General features: G+C 51.2%; 1 protein-coding gene across 1 annotated transcript in view; it reads right to left on the reverse strand.

The window, feature by feature from the left end:
• The window catches only part of SLC39A11 (solute carrier family 39 member 11), a 73,125-nt gene that overhangs the window by 6,699 nt on the left and 43,910 nt on the right, over positions 1 to 22,516 (reverse strand). Inside the window, 2 exon segments of the mRNA XM_071451405.1 lie at positions 8,399 to 8,468; positions 17,375 to 17,545. Coding sequence (XP_071307506.1) covers positions 8,399 to 8,468; positions 17,375 to 17,545 — 241 coding nt within the window.

A 22,516-nucleotide genomic window follows, 5' to 3' on the forward strand; every position in this document is an offset into this window, starting at 1 on the left:
CAGGTTTTGGGAAGAAAAGGTGAATCCATGCCCTGCTGCTGGGGTTCCCCATGGAACATCCCAGGCTGGAGCTCCTACCCCCCTCTGCTGCCAACTGCTCCGGCACCACGCTGAGAAACTCCAAGTTCACTTGCAAAAAAAAAAAAAAGTTGGCATCTCTGCATATTTGCAAGGTCAAGGCACAGAAAGCCTTCTATAAGCCTAAAGCCTTGTTTTCAAGGGCCTATTCTTTGAGGGAGTGATTATGAAAGCAGGCTACATATTCTTAACAAGCCCCTTTTCACTCAGGCTTTCAGTTCCCCGCAGTGGAGAATGTGCATGTGTATTCTTGCATGGCAGCCCTTCCATACTGTTGGGATTGTTATCGGGCCCTGAAAGGCCCGATTGTTTGTGGCTGCTGCGATTACATCACGGCTGCCCCCGGGCCGCCCGCCGAGGTGTTTGATCAGGGCTGCAGGTGGGAAGGAGCTCACGGGGCCCTTTCCCCAGACCTGCCCTACCTGTTGGACCCTGTTCCAAACAGCTGCTGCCCTGTTAAACCCTGCTCTGCAGAGCTGCTCCTCTGTTAAACCCTGTTCTACACAGCTGCTCCTTCCCTGTTCTCTCCTGTTAGACCCTGTTCCACACAGCTTCTCCTTCCTTCTGCTCCCCTCTTAAACCCTGTTCCACACAGCTGTTCCTCAGTTAAACCCTGTTCCACACAGGGTTTAACACCCAGCTTCCCCTTCCCTGTTCTCCCCTGTTAGACTCTGTTCTACACGGGGTTGAACACACAGCTTCTCCTTCCTTCTGCTCTCCTGTTAAACCCTGTTCCACAGAGCTGCTCCTTCCCTGTTCTCCCCTGTTGGACCCTGTTCCACAGAGCTTCTTCTTCCCTCTACTCCCCTGTTAGACTCTGTTCTACACAGGGTTTAACACACAGCTGCTCCTTCATTCTGCTCTCCTGTTAGACCTTGTTCCACACAGCTGCTCCCTCTCTCTGCTCCTTCCCTGCCCTCCCCTGTCCCACAGAGGGTTTAACACACAGTTTCTCCTTCCCTCTGCTCTCCTGTTAAACCCTGTTCCACCCAGCTGCTCCTTTCCCCAGCTAAACCCTGTTCCACAGAGCTGTTCCTTCTCTGTTCTCCCCTCTTAAACCCTGTTCCACAGAGCTTCTCCTCCCCTCTATTCCCCTGTTAGACCCTGTTCCACACAGGGTTTAACACCCAGCTGCTCCTTCCCTCTGCTCTCCTCTTAAACCCTGTTCCACACAGCTTCTCCTCAGTTAAACCCTGCTCTACAGAGCTGCTCCTCTGTTAAACCCTGTTCCACACAGCTTCTCCTCAGTTAAACCATGCTCCACACAGAGCTGCTCCTCTGTTAAACCCTGTTCCACAGAGCTTCTACTTCCCTCTATTCCCCTGTTAGACCCTGTTCCACACAGGGTTTAACACCCAGCTTCTCCTTCCTTCTGCTCCCCTGTTAAACCCTGCTCCACAGAGCCGTTCCTTCCCTGTTCTCCCCAGGGATTTAAAATGAGGGTTTATCCCTGATAAACCAGTGATTAATGCCAAAATCAGGGATGTGTGATAACCCAGGGATGTGTGATAACCCAAGGATGTGTGATAAATCTGGGATATGTGGTAAATCTGGGATATGTGATAAATCTGGGATGTGTGATAAAACCTGGGATTAGTGATAAGGCCAGGGTTTAATGCCAGGATCAGGGATGCAAAACAAGGATTTATCCTGATAACCCAGGGATGTGTGATAAAAAGAGGGATGTGTGATAACCCAGGGATGTGTGATAAATCTGGGATATATGATAAATCTGGGATGTGAGATAAGAGCTGGGATTAGTGATAAAGCCAGGGTTTAGTGCCAGGATCAGGGATGCAAAACGAGGATTTATCCTGATAACCCAGGGATGATTTCCCTCCCCTCTGTCAGGCCAGGGTGCAGCTCAGGGCCCCCTCCTCACCCTGGGCTCCCCAAAGCCCCCAGAGCTGAGCTGGGAACGCCCCCAGGGCCAGCCCAGCCCTGCAGGCACCTCCCAGCTCCCCAGGGAACACCCCCAGGCCAGGCTGATGATTAAAAGGGGATTAAAAGGTGATTAAAAGGTGATTAATGAGCATCTTCATCTTCCCCCTGTTCCGGACCCAGGGCTGGGCTTGGCTCTGTTCCCCTTCCTGGGATACAGGAAAGGTGGGGGGAGATTTGGGACTTGAGAGGGGAAGATTTGGGATTTGGGAGATGCAGATTCGGGATTTGGGAGGGGCAGATTCAGGAGATGCTGATTTAGGATATGGGAGGGGCAGATTTGGGATTTGGGAGATGCTGATTTGGGAGATTGAGATTTGGGAGATGCAGATTCGGGATTTGGGAGGGGCAGATTCGGGATTTGGGAGATGCTGATTTGGGAGATGCTGATTTAGGATTTGGGAGATGCAGATTCAGGATTTGGGAGAGGCAGATTTAGGATTTGGGAGAGGCAGATTCAGGATTTGGGAGATGCTGATTTGGGAGATGCAGATTCGGGATTTGGGAGATGCTGATTTGGGAGATGCAGATTCGGGATTTGGGAGATGCAGATTTGGGAGATGCAGATTCGGGATTTGGGAGATGCAGATTTGGGAGATGCAGATTCGGGATTTGGGAGATGCAGATTCAGGATTTGGGAGAGGCAGATTTAGGATTTGGGAGATGCAGATTTGGGAGATGCAGATTTGGGATTTGGGAGATGCAGATTTGGGAGATGCTGATTTGGGATTTGGGAGATGCTGATTCAGGATTTGGGAGGGGCAGATTTGGGAGATGCTGATTTAGGATTTGGGAGATGCAGATTTGGCATTTGGGAGATGCAGATTTGGGAGATGCAGATTCAGGATTTGGGAGATGCAGATTCCAGCTCGGGGGGCATTTCCTAGGGGTGTTCCTGCTCTGCCAGAGGTGGATCCAGCCCCTCCTGAGGATCTTTGCTCCCTCTGAGCTCCTCTGGGTCCATCCCCAGCAGAGCCAGACCTGTGAGTGTGCGAGGGAAAACCCCACAGTGCCACAATGACTCCATTCATCCCCAGAGAACACAGCTGAACATTTTTGCCTGGTTTCAATCTCCCTACGTTCATCAAACAATTTTTTTTCCCTTTTTTTTTTGTGTTTTTCCCCACAGACACAGCGTGGGAGGCACAGGCTGTCCCATGGAATAACATTTTCCAAGCCCTGCTCAAAGGCTGCCCTGTCAGCCCAGGGCTCCTCTGCTTTCTGTTGCACCAGAGCTGGACAGGAAACAATCCCTGGGCACAGCAGATCCAAACAAGGCCAGCATGAATGGGAACCATTGTGCTGGGCTGCAGGAAGGAAGCATCCCCAGCTCCATCCAGGGGGGGACATTTCTGTTCCCATCCCTCCCCTGCTCCTTTCCCCTCTGTCCCAACAGGGATTTCAGGCAGGAAATTGAGGATGGGGCTGGGATGGTCCATGGGAACCCAGGGCAGGCTGAGCTGGGCACCCCCAGGTTAACTCTGCTCCCTAAAAAAAGTGAATTTCCATGAATTTCCAGGTTAACTCTGCTCCCTAATAAAAGTGAATTTCCAGGTTAACTCTGCTCCACAATAAAAATGAATTTCCAGGTTAACTCTGCTCCATAATAAAAGTGAATTTCCATGAATTTCCAGGTTAACTCTGCTCCCTAATAAAAGTGAATTTCCATGAATTTCCAGGTTAACTCTGCTCCACAATAAAAGTGAATTTCCAGGTTAACTCTGCTCCATAATAAAAGTGAATTTCCATGAATTTCCAGGTTAACTCTGCTCCACAATAAAAGTGAATTTCCAGGTTAACTCTGCTCCCTAATAAAAGTGAATTTCCAGGTTAACTCTGCTCCACAATAAAAGTGAATTTCCAGGTTAACTCTGCTCCACAATAAAAGTGAATTTCCAGGTTAACTCTGCTCCATAATAAACGTGAATTTCCAGGTTAATTCTGCTCCATAATAAAAGGGAATTTCCAGGTTAACTCTGCTCCATAATAAAAGTGAATTTCCCCTTTCCCTGCACCCACAGAGAGCCAGGATCAGCCCTGGAGCAAGCCTGTCCCAATTGGAAATGGAAAGAATTTTTAGAACTTTGGGGTTGTAAATTAAAGCAGCTTGAAATTAAATACAAGATTTGATCTGAGACCTTAGAAAAGGCCTCGAATTAGATTTGGGAGGTGCAGATTCGGGATTTGGGAGATGCAGATTTAGGATTTGGGAGATGCACATCCAGGATTTGGGAGATGCGGATTTGGGAGATGTGGATTCAGGATTTGAGGGGTGCTGATTTGGGATTTGGAAGGGGAAGATTTGGGATTTTGGAGGGGCAGATTCAGGATTTGGGAAATGAAGATTTGAGATTTGGGAGATGCAGATTCAGGAGCAGGAATGCCAGGACTCAGGGACACCAGGATGCCAGGAGGACCAGGAGTCTTCCCTGCCACCAGTTCCAGAATCCCGTGGATTTGGGAGGGGCAGATTCGGGATTAGGAAGGGGCAGATTCAGGATCAGGGAGGTGCAGATCCAGCATTAGGGAGGGGCAGATTCAGGATTAGGAGGGGCAGATTCAGGATTTGGGAGGTGGAGATTTAGGATTAGGGAGGGGCAGATTCGGGATCAGGGAGGGGCAGATTCGGGATTAGGGAGGTGCAGATCCAGCATTAGGGAGGGGCAGATTCAGGATTTGCCTGTCCCCTCTGTGTCCCCTTTCCAATCCCCTTTCCTGCTCCAGCCGCTCCAGCCCCACCTGGCTCCTGTCACAGCAGCACCCACGGAGGGAGGGCAGGGCAGGGAGGCTCCGGGTCCCTCCCGCGCCGCTCAGGAGGAGCCGGAGCAGCTTTCCCCAGCCACGGCTGCCCTTCCCTTGCCCTTCCTGCCTGGAGGGCGGCCAGGAGCAGCTCCTGCCCTCCCCATTCCCCATTCCCGGAGGGGACCTTCCCCTGCTGGCCACTCCTGCCCTGCCCGGCGCTGTCCCCTCTCCTGTCCCCTCTGCACTTTGTCCTGAGCTGTTCCCACCCTCTGGGAATTCCCAACATTCCCAGCCCTGCAGGGAGCGGGGGATGGGAACAGCTCAGCCCCCACGCAAAACACCCCAAAAGGGGCACCTGGCACCGCCCCGGCTGCTCCAAACCCCGCTCCAGGGATGGGGCAGCCACAGCTTCCCCGGCAATTCCATCCCCGCCTCTCACAGGAACAATTCCTTCCCAGTGTCCCACCCAGTCCTGCCCTCTGGCACTGGGGAGCCGTTCCCATTCCGGTTCCCGTTCCCATTCCTGTTCCCATTCCCATTCCTGTTCCCATTCTCATCCTCATTCCTGTTCCCGTTCCTATTCCCATTCCCATTCTGGTTCCCGTTCCCATTCCCAATCCTATTCTGGTTCCCATCCCAATTCTGGTTCCCATTCCCATCCCCATTCCCATTCCTGTTCCCGTTCCCATTCCCAATCCTATTCTGGTTCCCATCCCCATTCCTGTTCCCATTCCCATTCCCATCCCCATCCCCATTCTGGTTCCCATTCCCATTCCTGTTCCCGTTCCCAATCCTATTCTGGTTCCCGTTCCCATTCCTATTCCCATCCCCATTCTGGTCCCCATTCCCTTTCCTGTTCCTGTTCCCATCCCCGTTCCCTATTCCTGTTCCCTATCTCATTCCCATTCCCATTCCCTATCTCATTCCCATCCCTGTCCCTGTTCCCTACCTCATTCCCATCCCCTTTCCTGTTCCCGTCCCCATCCCCATTCCCAGGCACGGCCTCTCCGTGTGTTCCCCCCACGTCTGAGAATCCCGGCCGGGGGCTCCGATCCAGCTGCAGCTCCCGGAGGATCCCGGGCGCAGGAGCGGAGCTGAACACCCGGTGGCAGCAAAGAAACGCGCAGGAGAATCCCGGGACAGGGGCGGGACAGGGGAATCCCGGGATCCTGGATGAGCTGGGATGATGGGCAGGATGGGGAATCCCAGGATCCTGGATTATGGACAGGATGAGAAATCCCAGGATCCTGGATTATGGACAGGATGAGAAATCCCAGGATCCTGGGCAGGAACGAGAACCTCTGGATCCTGGATGAGCTGGGATGATGGGCAGGATGGGGAATCCCAGGATCCTGGGCAGGATGGGGAACCCCAGGACCCTCCCAGATCCCAGGGATTGCCAGGATGCCTGAGCTGATCCAGCACACCAAAAATCTCCTTTTGTTGCAGCTCTGCTGCCTTTGTGAGGAGCCTTTTATTGCCAGAGCTGAGGGGAGCAGGGAGTAAAGCTGGAGGATCCTGTTCTCTACTCCAGGCAGTAAAGCTGGAGGATCCTGCTCCCTACTCCAGGGAGTAAAGCTGGAGGATCCTGCTCTCTACTCCAGGGAGTAAAGCTGGAGGATCCTGCTCTCTTTACTCCCAGGGAGTAAAGCTGGAGGATCCTGCTCTGTATTCCCAGGGAGTAAAGCTGGAGGATCCTGCTCTCTACTCCCAGGGAGTAAAGCTGGAGGATCCTGCTCTTCTCCCTGGGGTCTGGGATGGGACAGGGAATGGGAATGGAAGGTTTGGGATGTGTCTTTGTAGGGCACAGCTTGAGCCTGGACAGAGAAAGGGCTGGACAGCCTGGATGGACCCAAAAATCTGCCTGGATGGATCCCAAAAATCTGCCTGGATGGATCCCAAAAATCAGCCCGGATGGACCCTAAATGAGCCTTGGATGGACCCAAAATCTGCGTGGATGGATCCAAAATCACCCTGGATGGATCCAAATCTGCGTGGATGGACCCCAAATCAGCCTGGATGGATCCAAAATCATCCTGGATGGATCCAAATCTGCCTGGATGGATCCAAATCAGCCTGGCTGGACCCCACAGATCCTTCAGCAGGAACCATGGAATAGTTTGGGATGGAAGGAACCTCAAAGATCCGCCCATGGTTCCCTCCCCAGCTGCCCCAGCCTGGCCTGGGCGCTGCAGGGAGCCAGGGCCGTCCCCACCCTCCCAGGCAGGGATTTCTCCCTGGAGCCGATCCCGCTCTCCCGGGGCGAATTCCAGGGAAAAGCCGAGCCCAGGCAGAGCCCGGCGGGAGCTGCCGTTCGCAGGGCGGCCACCGAGAGGTGCCGGCAGCCCCTGCAGAGCCTCGGCAGCAGCTCCGGCCCAGCCCCGGGCCCATCATCCCTTCCTCCAGGTTTATCATCCCTTCCTCCTCTTCCTCTGGGCCCATCATCCCTTCCTCCCGTTCCTCCAGGTTTATTTTCCCTTCCTCCTGTTCCTCCAGGTTTATTTCCCCTTCCTCCCGTTCCTCCAGGTCCATTTTCCCTTCCTCCCATTTCTCCAGCTCTGCTCCAGGTTTATTATCCCTTCCTCCTGTTTCTCCTGGTTCATTTCCCTTTCCTTCTGTTTCTCCAGGTTTATTTTCCCTTCCTCCCATAATAAACCCAAAATAAACCCTTCCTCCAGGTCCATTTTCCCTTCCTCCCATTTCTCCAGGTTTATTTCCCTTTCCTCCCATTTCTCCAAGTTTATTTCCCCTTCCTCCCATTTCTCCAGCTCTGCTCCAGGTTAATTATACTTTCCTCCCATTTTTTCCAGTCCCACTCCTGGTTCATTTTCCCTTCCTCCCATTTCTCCAGGTTTATTTCGCTTTCCTTCTGTTTCTCCAGGTTTATTTTCCCTTCCTCCCATTTTTTCCAGCTCCGCTTCAGGTTCATTTTCCCTTCCTCCTGTTTCTCCAGATGTATTTCCCCTTCCTCCCATTTCTCCCGGTTTATTTCCCTTTCCTCCCATTTCTCCAGCACAGCTCCAGGTTTATCATCCCTTCCTCTTGCTTCTCCATCTCTGCTCCAGGTTTATTTCCCTTTCCTCCCGTTTCTCTGGGTTTATTTCCCCTTCCTCCCATTTTTTCCAGCTCCACTTCAGGTTTATTTCCCTTTCCTCCCATTTCTCCAGCACAGCTCCAGGTTTATCATCCCTTCCTCTTGTTTCTCCATCTCTGCTCCAGATTTAATTCCCCTTCCTCCCATTTCTCCCAGTTTATTTCCCCTTCCTCCCATTTCTCCAGGTTTATTTCCCCTTCCTCCCGTTTCCCCAGCTCTGCTCCAGGTTCATTATCCTTTCCTCCCATTTCTCCAGCTCCACTCCAGGTTTATTATCCCTTCCTCTTGTTTCTCCATCTCTGCTCCAAGTTTATTTCCCCTTCCTCCCATTTCTCCAGCTCTGCTCCAGGTTCATTATCCTTTCCTCCCATTTTTCCCAGCTCCCCTCCAGGTTTATTTTCCCTTTAGCAGGAGAAGGGGGTGGATGAACACCCCAAAATCCCTGGGTGCTCCTCCTGAGGGCCAGCAGCACCCACGGGGACACTCAGCTGCCTCTCCCCAGGGATCCCAGAGGGGCACACAGAAAGCAGGACCAGCTCTTACCTGGCACTCTGGAATGTGGCAGACTGGGACTTCCCAACAGCTCCAAAGCCAACTCCCACTGCCAGGCCCTCTGAAACACAGGGAAACACCAGTAAGGACCAGTGAGGTGCAGCCCTGTGTGGTGCTGGTGTTTGTCCCAGAATGAGAGGAGAACCTTGGCTCCATGTTTCTGAAGGCTGATTTACTATTTTGTGATATATATTATATTAAAATAAAATTATATATTAAAACTATACTGAAAGAAGGGAAGGGAAAAGGGAAAAGGATAAAAAAATCTTGTGACTGAGCAGAGAGTCCGAGCCAGCTGGGCTGTGATTGGCCATGAATTAAAAACAACCCCATGAGACCAATCCCAGAGGCACCTCTTGCATTCCACAGCAGCAGATAATAATCAATGCTGCTTTTCTTTCCCTCTGAGGCCTCCCAGCCTCTCAGGAGAATCCCACCCAGCACTGCCCACCCTGAACCCAGCACAGGGAGGAGGTTCTGGATGGATGAGTGCAAAGAAAGGGAAAAGATCCCAATCCCCAGCAGCTGGAATGGGATTTCCCAGGGAGCCAAGCAGCTCCAAGAGGCTCAGGCCCAGCAGAGCTGGGTGGATTCCAGACCAAGCAAAGCCCAGCTCGTCCCAGGAACCCACCAGGAGCTGGGCTGGACCAGGATCGGGTCCCAGCAGGGCCCCCTCCTCATTGTGTGCCCCAAAACCAGCACAGCACCTGCAGGGCCCCAAAGGAGCCCAAATCCCACCGGAAAATCCCTGCCTTGCAGATTATTGTACCTTAATCCCATCATTTTAAATGCAGCTAATCCCATCATTTTAAATACAGTTAATCCCATAAACCCCAAGGAAAACAGCTGAAAAGCCTTCCCAGGAAAAAAAATATATATTTTCAGAAAGCACCAAAGCCTCGGGGTTTTTTTTCCCCTTTGGTTTAAAATTCCAATGTTTGGGGTTTAAAACCCCCATTTTTGGGATTTAAACCCCCCATTTTTGGGGTGTAAAATCCCTATTTTTGGGATTTAAACCCCCCATTTTTGGGGTTTAAAATCCCCATTTTTGGTGGTTTTTTTCAGCCTGGTGGCCTCGTTCCCCTCCCAGCAGGGACAGGCTCCAAAGCACAAGGAAACCCAAATTCCATGAGGAAAATCCCTGCCTTGCAGATTATTGTACATTACAGCTAATCCCATCATTTTAAATGCAGCTAATCCCATCATTTTAAATACAGTTAATCCCATAAACCCCAAGGAAAACAGCTGAAAAGCCTTCCCAGGAAAAAAAATATATATTTTCAGAAAGCACCAAAGCCTCGGTATTTTTTTTTCCTTTGGTTTAAAATTCCAATTTTTGGGGGTTTAAAATCCCTATTTTTGGGATTGAAACCCCTCATCTTTGGGGTTTTAAATCCCCATTTTTTGGGCTTCAAAAGCCCCATTTTTTGGGCTTTAAAAGCCCCATTTTTTGGGAATTTAAAAGCCCCATTTTTGGAGTTTAAAATCCCCATTTTGGGAGTTTAAAATCCCCATTTTGGGAGTTTAAAATCTCTATTTTTGGGGGTTTAAAAATCTCCATTTTTGGGGTTTAAAGTATGTATTTTTGGGGTTAAAAATCCCCATTTTTGTCGTTTAAAATACATATTTTTGGGGTTTAAACCCCTATTTTTGGGGTTAAAATCCCCATTTTGGGGGTTTAAAATGTCCATTTTTGGGGTTTAAAATATGTATTTTTGGGGGTTAAAATCTCCATTTTTTGGGTTTAAACCCCCCATTTTTGGGGTTTTTGCAGCCTGGTGGCCTCACCCCCCTCCCAGCAAGGACTGGGTGGAATTCAGAGGCCAGAACCAAAGCTGGAGGGATTTTCCAGCCTGCAGGGAGGGGCTCAGGTGAGCATTCCAGCAGGTGGGAAGGGCACCCTGTGCCTGTCTGTGGCCCTGAGAGGTCCCAGTTGCCTTGGAAACAGCAGGAAAAGCAGCAAAGCCTGGGATAACCCCAGCATTCCCAGCCCTGAGCCACAACCCAACACTGGCAGCTCCTCAGAGCCTGGAGCCAAGGACAGGGGGGAACCAGAGCTGAAACGCCCCTAAAACAGGGCAAGGAGAGCCCAAAAATCCCCTAAAATTGGCCCGAAAATGCCCCAGTTCCAGCCCCGGGCAGAGGCTCACAGAACTGGGGCACAGCTCTGGAAAAGATCCTGGAGAGACCCAAAATCAGCCTGGACGGACCCAAAATCTGCCTGGATGGACCCAAAACCTGCCTGGATGGACCCTAAACCTGCCTGGATGGACCCAAAATCTGCCTGGATGGACCCAAAACCTGCCTGGATGGACCCAAAACCTGCCTGGAATCCACATCCCCTTCCCAAATCCTGTAGGACCTGCACATCCCACAGCACCAACAGTTCCCAAATCCTGCTCAGCGATCCCAAATCCTGTTCAGTGATCCCAAGTCCTGCAGGACCTGCCCATCCTACAGCACCAACCTCCCAAATCCTGCTCAGTGATCCCAAATCCTGCAGGTCCTGTACATCCCATAGCACAAAGAGTTCCCAAACCCTGCAGGACCTGCAATCCCATAGCAAAAACAGTTCCCAAATCCTGCTCAGTGATCCCAAGTCCTGCAGGACCTGTACATCCCATAGCACAAAGAGTTCCCAAATCCTGTTCAGTGATCCCAAATCCTGCTGAGTGATCCCAAATCCTGCAGGACCTGTACATCCCACAGCACAAAGAGTTCCCAAATCCTGCTCAGTGATCCCAAATCCTGCAGGACCTGCCCATTCTACAGCACCAACCTCCCAAATCCTCCAGGTCCTGTACATCCCATAGCACAAAGAGTTCCCAAATCCTGCAGGACCTGCAATCCCATAGCAAAAACAGTTCCCAAATCCTGCTCAGTGATCCCAAATCCTGCTCAGCGATCCCAAGTCCTGCAGGACCTGCAATCCCATAGCAAAAACAGTTCCCAAATCCTGCTCAGTGGTCCCAAATCCTGCTGAGTGATCCCAAACCCTGCTGAGTGCTCCCAAATCCTGCTCAGTGCTTCCAAATCCTGCTCAGTGCTCCCAAACCCTGCAGGCCCTGCCCATCCCACAGCCCTGGGACCCCCCAGGCCCTGCCAGAGCTGGGGGTGCCCCTGTGCCCTCCCGGGGCTCTGGAGCTGCTCCTCTGGCCCAGCCCAGGCGGTTCCCCAGCTCTCATCCATTATTCATCCCGCTCTTGGAAGAGCTGCCCAGCTCCTGGTGGGAAATTAATCTTGCCATAATGAGGTTTGGATTTCTCCAAGAGTTTAAGCCCTGCCACTCAGAGCTGTGTCCCTGCAGGCTGAAGCCCAGGGCTCTCCAGGAATCTCCATTTTGCCATTAGTTGCTCCAGGATTAGCAGATCCCAGGGATTCCCCAAGTTCCCAGCAGCACCTGAGGGCATTCAGGTGGGATTTGGGAGGCAGGAGGAGACCCTGCTCATTGCTAGGCCTGGTTTAACCCCCTCAGAGCCTCAGCCCAGCCTCAGCCCATCCTCATCCTCTCTTCTCCTCCTCCCACAGAAGCAAATCCTCATCTCAATCCTCAATTCAATCCCATGGAGCTGCAGCAGCTGAGCGGGAGCCGACAGCTCAGCCTCCACCTGATTTTAAAAGGATTCCACCTGAGTTTGAAAGAATTCCACCTGATTTTGAAGAACTCCACCTGAATTTATAGAATTCCACCTGATTTAAAAGAATTCCACCTGAATTTAAAGAACTCCACCTGATTTTATAGGTTTCTACCTGATTTTAAAGAACTCCACCTGATTTTATAGGTTTCTACCTGATTTTAAAGAATTCCACCTGACTTTAAAGAACTCTACCCAATTTTTAAAGAATTACACCTGATTTTAAAGAACTCCACCTGTTTGAAAGAATTCCACCTGAATTTAAAGAACTCCACATGATTTTATAGAATTCCACCTGATTTTTAAAGAATTCCGCCTGATTTTTAAAGAACTCCACCTGATTTTATAGGATTCCACCTGAATTTAAAGAACTCCACCTGATTTTATAGGATTCCACCCAATTTTAAAGAACTCCACCTGATTTTCAAAGAATTCCACCTGATTTTATAGAATTCCACCTGATTTGAAAGAAATCCACCTGATCTTAAAGAATTCCTGATTTTGAAAGAACTCCACCTGATTTTATAGAGCCCCGCCCGATTTTAAAGAATTCCAGCAGCTTCCCAACATCCCAGCGCTCCTCCATCCTGGAAATGCTTCTCTGGAAGCTCAGAACTCTTTCCCAGATGAGCAGAGCAGAGAGCAGGGCCTGGCCCCGCTGGAGCTGAGCTCTCCTGACCCCACAGCACCTGAATCCATCAGAGATATTTAAAGTTTCATTCCCAGCACAGAAATGCTTTCTCAGTGAGGTTTAATGTGACAGACCCGAGCTCTGATGGGGACAAGGCAGGGAAGCAGCTCCCACATGAATATTTCAGTGGAATATTTCATCCCAGCTGCTGAAAATTCCGGGTTTAATTGCCTTTTGCTGCTGAAAATCCTGGGTTTAATTGCCTTTTGTCACCTTGCTGGCTGCGCTGCTGACAAAACATTGATGTGCTGTTATCAGTGGCTGCCTCCAAATGAGGTTGTGACAGGGGGACATCAGAGACCCCCCTGTCCCCTCCTCAGCAGCCTGAGGGGAACTCCCCAGCCTGGAAAATGAGGATTTCCTTCAGCTGCTCCCATTGCAGGGGGAGCCCTGGAGGAGCTGAGCTGGGGCCACGGGGCCAAAACCAGCCTGGGAGCAGCAGCCACGGCTGGGGATGGCACCTGGGGCCTGGGGATGGGGCCTGGGGATGGCACCTGGGCCCTGACAGTGTCACCTGAGCCCTTCATTGAGAGCATCACCCAAACCTGGGGGTGGCACCTTCATCTCTCACCTGAGAGTGTCACCTGAGCCCTGAGAGTGTCACCTGAGCCCTGAGAGTGTCACCTGTGTCCCTCACTGAGAGCATCACCCAAACCTGGGGGTGTCACCTGTGTCCCTCACAGGGTCCCTGGCCCCTCTGCAATTCCCTGCTCGTCCCTGGCTCCCTCTGCAATTCCCAGCTGGATTTTCTCTCCAGAGCAGAAACGCTGGGAAAAACTCATGGATGTTCCAATGTGGATCTTCCCATCCCTGTGAGGAGCAGCGCTGCTCCCTGTCCAGCTGCTCCATTCCCTGCAATCCCATGGAATTCCCGCTCCATTCCCTCAAATCCCATGGAATTGCTGCTCCATTCCATGGAATTCCTGCTCCATTCCCTCAAATCCCATGGAATTGCTGCTCCATTCCCTCAAATCCCATGGAATTCCCGCTCCATTCCCTGCAATCCCATGGAATTGCTGCTCCATTCCCTCAAATCCCATGGAATTGCTGCTCCATCCCATGGAATTGCTGCCCCAGGAGCTCCCTGCACCCAGCAGCATCCCCCCTTTCCTGCATCCTCCTAGGGATGCAAGGCTGCAGGGAAGCCTTTTCCTCCTTTTCCTCCTTTTCCTCCTCTTCCTCACCCTTGCAGCAGCAATGGGGCTGCTCCAGGAGCAGGAGGGATGTTGGAATTCCAGGCAGAGGCATCCCCCAGACCAGGCCCAGATTAATGGGTGCCCCAGCAGGTTCCCAAACCCTCATTAAAGCCTAAAGCCAGCAATTGGAAAACAGCCTCAGTCTCAGCAGCCCCACCACAGAAAACCCCCATCACTCCAAATGAAAGCTCCCAGCTTTTTTAATGGAGCTGGGAGAACGTTCACATCAGGGATCAGGGCTGTTGGTAATTGAGATGCAATCTGGCACTCAGTGCCCTTCCCTCGGGAGGCCCAGCCCCGTCCCACGAGGGGGAATCCAATCAATTTTTGCTAATGACAAAGCAAGCAGCCTGGAAATCACCTCCCTTCCCTTCAGGAACTGCAATCTGCCAGCACAGCACGGAGCCTGGGCCTGCGCTGATCCCCCTGCAAATCCAGCCCAGGAGCTGCTCCACAGCCCCTTCCTTCATCCCTAATTCCATCTTCACCCCTGGATCTGCTCCACAGCCCCTTCCCTTCACCCCTAACCACAAATCCAGCCCAGGAGCTGCTCCACAGCCCCCTCATTTCATCCCCAACCCCAAATCCAGCCCAAACCTGCTCCACAGCCCCTTCTTGTGATCTCCAATCCCAAATCCAGCCCAAACCTGCTCCACAGCCCCTTCCTTCATCCCTAATTCCATCTTTAGCCCAGGATCTGCTCCACAGCCCCTTCCCTTCACCCCCAACCCCAAATTCAGCACAAATCTGCTCCACAGCCCCAAATTCAACCCAAATCTGCTCCACAACCCCTTCCCTTCATTCCAGGATCTGCTCCACAGCCCCTGCCCTCACCCCCAAGCCCAAGAGCTGCTCCACAACCCCCTCCTTTCACTCCTAACCCCAAATCTGCTCCACAGCCCTCTCACTTCATCCCCAACCCCAAATCCAGCCCAAATCTGCTCCATAACCCCCTCCTTTCACTCCCAACCCCAAACCCAGCCCAGGATCAGAGGGGCTCCTGCAGCAGCCTGGGATCAGGCAGCAGAGCTGGGAGCAGGGCAGAGCCCCCAGGAGCATCCCAGATCCAGCCCTGGAGGGTCCTGGAGGGTCCTGCAGGGTCCTGGAGGGTCCTGGAGGGTCCCCTCCCCTCCCCACACAAAGGCAGAGCTGCTCAGCTCACACCTCTCTAATTGTTATTTGTGGTACAGCAGTAACATTTTAATTAATCTGAAGTCTTCAGCCTAACAGCCACCCAAGGTACAAAGCTAAAGCAGAATAAACAGGGCTTGATTAAATACATAATTAATGTTCTGCTAAAGCTGGCATATATGAATATTAATTAGCAGCAAGAGTCTGCAGTTTGGCATCTCCTGTCATTATCAATTTATCCCTTCCATTGGCATTCCCAGCTTTGGAGCAAATGATCCAACCTTTCCCCCACAAACACCCAGGGGCTGTGGCAGCCTGGCCTGGGGGCTCCAACCTCTCCCCTCCTCAAGAAGCTGCTGCCAGCCTGCAGACAGAGACAGAGGCCCTGAAAGAGGCTGCAAGTCCCCAAAACAACTCCAATAAAAGGGGAGCTCATCCCCCTTAGGGAATCTCCAAGTCCCTAAATCAATTCCAATAAAAGGGGAGCTCATCCCCTTTAGGGTTCCAGGTCCCCAAAACAACTCCAATAAAAGGGGAGCTCATCCCCTTTAGGGAATCTCCAAGTCCCCAAAACAACTCCAATAAAAGGGGAGCTCATCCATCTTAGGGCTCCAAGTCCCCAAAACAATTCCAATATAGGGGAGTTCATCCCCCTTAGGGTTCCAAGCCCCCAAAACAATTCCAATAAAAGGGGAGCTCATCCCCCTTAGGGAATCCCCAAGTCCTTAAAACAATTCCAATAAAAGGGGAGCTCATCCCCCTTAGGGAATCTCCAAGTCCCTAAAACAGTTCCAATAAAAGGGGAGCTCATCCCCTTTAGGGAATCTCCAAGTCCCTCAAACAATTCCAATAAAAGGGGAGCTCATCCCCCTTAGGGAATCTCCAAGTCCCCAAAACAATTCCCTGCTGGCAAAAAAGGGGAGCTCATCCATCTTGGGGCTGCAAGTCCCTAAAACAGTTCCAATAAAAGGGGAGCTCATCCCCCTTAGGGAATCTCCAAGCCCCCAAAACAATTCCCTGTAGGGTTTGCAGGGTTTGTAAGGTTTGTGGGGTTTGTAGGGTTTGCAGGATTTTCAGAGTTTGCAGAGTTTGTATGGTTTTCAGGGTTTGCAGGGCTTGTAGGGTTTGCAGGGTTTGTGGGGTTCGCAGTGTTTGCAGGGTTTTTGGGGTTTATAGGGTTTGCAGGGTTTGTAGGGTTTTCAGGGTTTTCAGGGTTTGCAGGGTTTGTAGGGTTTGTAAGGTTTGTATGGTTTGCAGGGTTTGTAGGGTTTGCAGGGTTTTCAGGGTTTGCAGGGTTTTCAGGGTTTGTGGGGTTTGTGGGGTTTGTATGGTTTTCAGGGTTTTAGGGTTTGCAGGGTTTGCAGGATTTGTATGGTTTTCAGGGTTTTCAGGGTTTTAGGGTTTGCAGGGTTTTAGGGTTTGCGGGGTTTGCAGGGTTTGTAAGGTTTTCAGGGTTTGTAGGGTTTGTGGGGTTTTCAGGGTTTTAGGGTTTGCAGGGTTTTAGGGTTTGCAGGGTTTGCAGGGTTTGTATGGTTTGCAGGGTTTGTAAGGTTTGCAGGGTTTGCAGGGTTTGTATGGTTTGCAGGGTTTGCGGGGTTTTCAGGGTTTTAGAGTTTGCAGGGTTTTAGGGTTTGCAGGGTTTTAGGGTTTGTAAGGTTTGCAGGGTTTGAATGGTTTTCAGGGTTTTAGGGTTTGCAGGGTTTGTAAGGTTTGCAGGGTTTGCAGGGTTTTAGGGTTTGCAGGGTTTTAGGGTTTGCAGGGTTTGAATGGTTTGCAGGGCTTGCAGGGTTTGTAGGGTTTGCGGGGTTTTAGGGTTTGTATGGTTTTCAGGGTTTGCAGGGTTTTAGGGTTTGCAGGGTTTTAGGGTTTGTATGGTTTGCAGGGTTTGCAGGGTTTTAGGGTTTGCAGGGTTTTAGGGTTTGCAGGGTTTGAATGGTTTGCAGGGCTTGCAGGGTTTGTAGGGTTTGCGGGGTTTTAGGGTTTGTATGGTTTTCAGGGTTTGCAGGGTTTTAGGGTTTGCAGGGTTTTAGGGTTTGTATGGTTTTCAGGGTTTTCAGGGTTTGCCACCTCTCCCCACCCACGCAGGGAGCTCCAGCTCCCACCCACGCTGGGCTGGCACCGGGGTGGCTGCAGCTGCTCCAGGCCCCCCCAGCCCCCTCCCCAGCAGCTCTGCTGCTGCCAAGGCCTCACGTGGCTCAGCCCCACCAAATGTGGCTCAGAAATCCCGGCCAAAGGCGCCCACTCAGCCCCTGCCACCTGCCAGGGGAACGGGGCTGCCAGGGGAGGAGCGGGATCCGAGCGGGGACGGGCTCACCTGGGATGTTGTGGATGGTGATAGCCAGGATCATCAGCAAAATCCTCCTCCAGCTGCTGCTCCTGGCCAGGGCGGCTCCGTCCTGGGGTGCTGGGAATGCTGGGGGGCCCTCAGGCAGGGAGGGCCCCGCTCCCCTCCTCCGCTGGTAGGGCTCCCCGTTCTCAGCCTTGTCTGGGGATGGAAAACACCGGGGTCAGCCAGGGAGGGGATAAAAAACATCAGGGTCAGCCAGGGAGGGGACAGAGACACTGGGGTCAGCCTGGGAGGGGACAGAAAATATCAGGGTTTAGCTAAAGTAGGGATAGGAAACACCAGGGTCAGCCAGGGAGGGGATAAAAAACACCAGGGTCAGCCAGGGAGGGGACAGAGAACACTGGGGTCAGCCAAGGAGGGGACAGAAAATATCAGAGTCAGCCAAGGAGGGGTCAGAGAACACTGGGGTCAGCCAGGGAGGGGATAAAAAACACCGGGGTCAGCCAGGGAGGGGACAGAAAATATCAGGGGCAACCAGGGAGAGGACAGAAAATATCAGGGGCAGCAAGGGAGGGGATAAAAAACACCGGGGTCAGCCAGGGAGGGGACAGAAAATATCAGGGGCAGCCAAGATAGAGGTAGGAAACACCAGGGTCAGCCAAGGTGGGCACAGGAAATATCAGGGTCAGCCAAGGAGGGGACAGAAAACACCAGGATCAGCCAAGGTGGGGATGGAAAACACCGGGGTCAGCCAGGGAGGGGATAAAAAACACCAGGGTCAGCCAGGGAGGGGACAGAAAATATCAGGGGCAGCCAAGGTAGGGATAGGAAACACCAGGGTCAGCCAAGGAGGGCACAGGAAATATCAGGGTTTAGCCAAGGTGGGCACAGGAAATATCAGGGTCAGCCAAGGAGGGGTCAGAGAACACTGGGGTCAGCCAAAGCAGGGATAAAAAACACTGGGGTCAGCCAGGGAGGGGACAAAGAACACCAGGGTCAGCCAAGGTGGGCAAAAAAACCAGTGGGATCGACCAAGGAGGGGACAGAAAATATCAGGGTCAGCCAAGGTGGGCATAGAAAACACTGGGGTCAGCCAAGGAGGGGTCAGAGGACACCAGGGTCAGCCAAGGTGGGCACAGCTGGGCAGCTCCTGCCCCTCTTCCCAGAAGGAAAAAGCAAAGCAAGGAATGAAACCAAACAGGGCAGGGGGTTCCCCACAGTGCAGAGCTCAGGGAGACCCCAATACTCTGCCTCCTCCTCCTCCTCCAGGGATCTGCTCCTGGTCCCACCCAGCAAAGCTCCAGCCTGGCTGGGCCAAGCTCTGGGGCTGATGAGGATGATGAGGATGATGAGGATGATGAGGATGATGAGGATGATGAGGATGATGAGGATGATGAGGGTGATGGGGGCAGAGCTGCTGAGCCCCACAGTGAGACCTTGCCCCATCCCAAAGCTGGCAGGGCAGCATTTCCATTGCCTTTATGAAGGAAAACCCCCAAAACTTCCTTTGGATTTCCCTCCCCAAACAGCTGCTTTTCACCACCATTTCCTCCACTACCAAAACCTTTTGTCCTTTGCAGCCCTGGGCAGCTCCAGGCTCTCCCAAACCTCTGCTCCCAGCAGGATTGGTGCTCTCACCTCTCTTCCAATCAGTTATTTGGACCCAAACCCCAAAAATCCAAGCCCAAATCTGGGCTGGGAGGGGTGGAAGGATGCAGGCAAAGCCCACCCAGCACCTTCAACACGACCAGGGCAAGAAATGAGGAGCTCAGCTTCCTCAGCCTCAGCTCCCAGTCCAAGATCTGGCACTCAGACACTGCAATTCCCCCCTCTGGAATGATCAAATTCTCCCTCCTGCTCCTTGACCCCCCCAGCTCCCAGGTTTTTTGTCTGGGCAGGGCAGGGAGGTGCCTGAAATGATTCTGGTGGGATGCCAGAGCTGCCCTGGCACATTCACACATCCCAGTGGGGGATTTCAGAGCCAGTTCAGGACCTGAGGCTGCTGCAAACGCAGGGATGTCACCTTGGGAAGGCAGAGGTGTCACCAACGCTGGGACACAAAAACCAGACAGCTGCAGGCTTCCCAAAACAGCAACACAGGGAGCACAACAAGAACTGGAGGTGCTCTCACAGAACAAGAACTGAAGGTGTTTTCATAAAGAACTGAAGGTGTTTTCATAAAGCAAGAACTGAAGAATTTTTGGGGGGATTTTTGGGGGGATGAAGGTGTTTTCATAAAGCAAGAACTGGAGGTGTTCTCACAGAGCAAGAACTGGAGATGTTTTCATAAAGCAAGAACTGAAAATGTTCTCACAAAGCAAGAACTGGAGGTGTTTTCACAGAACAAGAACTGGAGGTGTTCTCATAAAGAACTGAAGGTGTTCTCACAAAGCAAGAACTGAAGAATTTTGGGGGGATTTTTGGGGGGATGAAGGTGTTTTCATAAAGAACTGAAGGTGTTTTCACAAAGCAAGAACTGAAGGTGTTTTCATAAAGAACTGGAGGTGTTTTCATAAAGCAAGAACTGAAAATGTTCTCACAAAGCAAGAACTGGAGGTGCTCTCAGAACAAGAACTGGAGGTGTTCTCATAAAGCAAGAACTGGAGGTGTTTTCATAAAGAACTGAAGGTGTATTCATAAAGAAAGAACTGGAGGTGTTTTCATAAGGCAAGAAATGAAAATGTTCTCACAGAACAAGAACTGGAGGTGTTCTCACAAAGAACTGGAGGTGTTTTCATAAAGAACTGGAGGTGCTCTCACAGAGCAAGAACTGAAGAACTTTTGGGGGAATTTTTGGGGGGATGAAGGTGTTTTCATAAAGAACTGAAGGTGCTCTCACAGAGCAAGAACTGAAGATGTTCTCACAAAGCAAGAACTGGAGGTGTTTTCACAGAACAAGAACTGGAGGTGTTTTCATAAGGCAAGAACTGAAAATGTTCTCACAGAGCAAGAACTGGAGGTGTTTTCATAAAGAACTGAAAAAGTTCTCCCAAAGCAAGAACTGGAGGTGCTCTCCCAGAACAAGAACTGGAGGTGCTCTCCCAGAACCATCCAGCTGGGAAAAGACCCCCCCTCCTTGGAAAAGCCCTCCAGGACCATCGAGTCCAAGCCCTGGCCAATCCCCACCTGGTCCCCAGAGCCCTGAGTGGTTCCTTGGCCACCTCCAGGGCTGGTGACACCTCCCTGAGCAGCCCCTTCCATCACCTGCCCACCTTTCCCATGAGGAGATTCCAGCCCCAGCCTGCCCAGGCACAGCTGAGGCCACAACCCACCTGGATTTTTGGGGGGATTTGGGGGGATTTTGGGGGAATTTTTTGGGGAATTTTTGGGGGAATTTTGGGGGATGTTTTGGAGATGTTTTGGGGAATTTTTGGGGGGTTTTGGGGGGATTTTTGGGGGATGTTTTGGGGAATTTTGGGGGGATGTTTGGGGGATGTTTTGGGGAATTTTGGGGGGATTTTGGGGGGGATTTTGGGGGGAATTTTTGGGGGAATTTTTGACGGAATTTTGGGGGATGTTTTGGAGATTTCTGGGGAATTTTTGGGGGGATTTTTGGGGAATTTTTGGGGGATGTTTTGGGGAATTTTTGGGGGGATTTTGGGGGGGATTTTTGGGTAATTTTTGAGGGAATTTTGGGGGATGTTTTGGAGATGTTTTGGGGAATTTTTGGGGGGATTTGGGGGGATTTTGGGGGGATGTTTTAGGGAATTTTGGGGGGATGTTTGGGGGATGTTTTGGAGATGTTTGGGGGATTTTTTGGGGAATTTTTGGGGGGTTTTGGGGGGATGTTTTGGAGATGTTTGGGGGATTTCTGGGGAATTTTTGGGGGGTTTTGGGGGGAATTTTGGGGGATGATTTGGAGATGTTTGGGGAATTTTTGGGGGGATTTTTGGCACCGCAAAGCAGGCGAGAGCCACACCTCCCCCTGGGCAGCAGCAGGTGCATTCCCTGGTGTCACAGGTGACAGCAGCACCCCTGGCTGGCCCCAGCACAGAGCCACTGCCACCACCACCACTCTGCAAACACAGCAAGATGCTGCTGCCCAGGCAAATATTGTCCTTGTCACGGCCACGCAGAGCCGGCTGTCCCCAAACGCCACCCCCGGGCTGTGACATCTGGTGGCAGGGCCTCAGCTCTGCTCCAGCCCGTGGGGACAAGGATAAATATTTAGTTTGAAGCATGACAAGGACAAACAGATGCCAGGCTGGCCAAGGCACTGTGGGAATGCTGGCAGCCCTGGCACAGGGTGCCACCTCGGGATGCAATTCCTGCTCCTGGCACCGCTCTGGGGTCATTTAATTGCTTGGCACGCGTGGAAAATGTGTAATTTTAATGATTGGCTTTTCGCAGATATTCAAATGAATATTAGATGTGTTGTGTTAGAAGGTTATGCTGTATTAATTCTCTTAAGTAGTGTGTTAAATAGAGTTTTAGGTTATAAAAAAATGTTAAAATAGAAATGTGCTGTGTAGGAGACTTTGTTTAAAGAAAGGACTGGTAGCGAGATGGCAGCCACAGGACACCTGAAACTTTCAGAGAAAGAGAATTTCTTGCTCCATTATCAGAAGAAATGAACTTCTTCCTGTGTCCTCAGCCCTGAAGATTTAGGATTCAGATTTAGGATTAAGAGGAAGAAGCTGGCACTGCCCAGACAGAATCCTGTGTTTGAATGGAGTTTATGCATCATGGATGGGGTGTATGAATATTGAATAAGCAACAGGTTATTGTTTTTAAGGGTTAATCCTTCATTTACGTGGGTCCTTTTCAGGGCTCCTGCTGCCCAGAAAAGGTACCCAGACTGTCAGTAACTCTTTGTCTTTATTGTCTCATATTCTCCTAATTCAAATTGTCCAAATTATTATTACTCTAATTGTATTACTATTATTTTATAACCATTTTATCACTACGAAACTTTTAAAATTTTAAAAACCAAGCGATTGGAGTTTTTCACAGCACACGTGCCCTTGTCCCCACCAACAGCTCACCCCAAGCTGGCCCTGTGGGGCTGCAGTGAGAGGAATGCTGGATTTGTCTTTACAAACACAGGTAAAACCAGCACTGGGAGATACAAGGAACAATGGGAATTCCACTGACTGATAAATAAATAATAATAATAAAAAAAAAGGCATTTGCTTTTACAAATAAACTTTAGGTTTGCTGGTAAATTAA

Source organism: Agelaius tricolor, unplaced genomic scaffold (genome assembly GCF_023055355.1).
Source record: "Agelaius tricolor isolate 1412-34295 unplaced genomic scaffold, bAgeTri1.0.p SCAF_32, whole genome shotgun sequence".
In the NCBI taxonomy this organism is placed as follows: Eukaryota; Metazoa; Chordata; class Aves; order Passeriformes; family Icteridae; genus Agelaius; species Agelaius tricolor.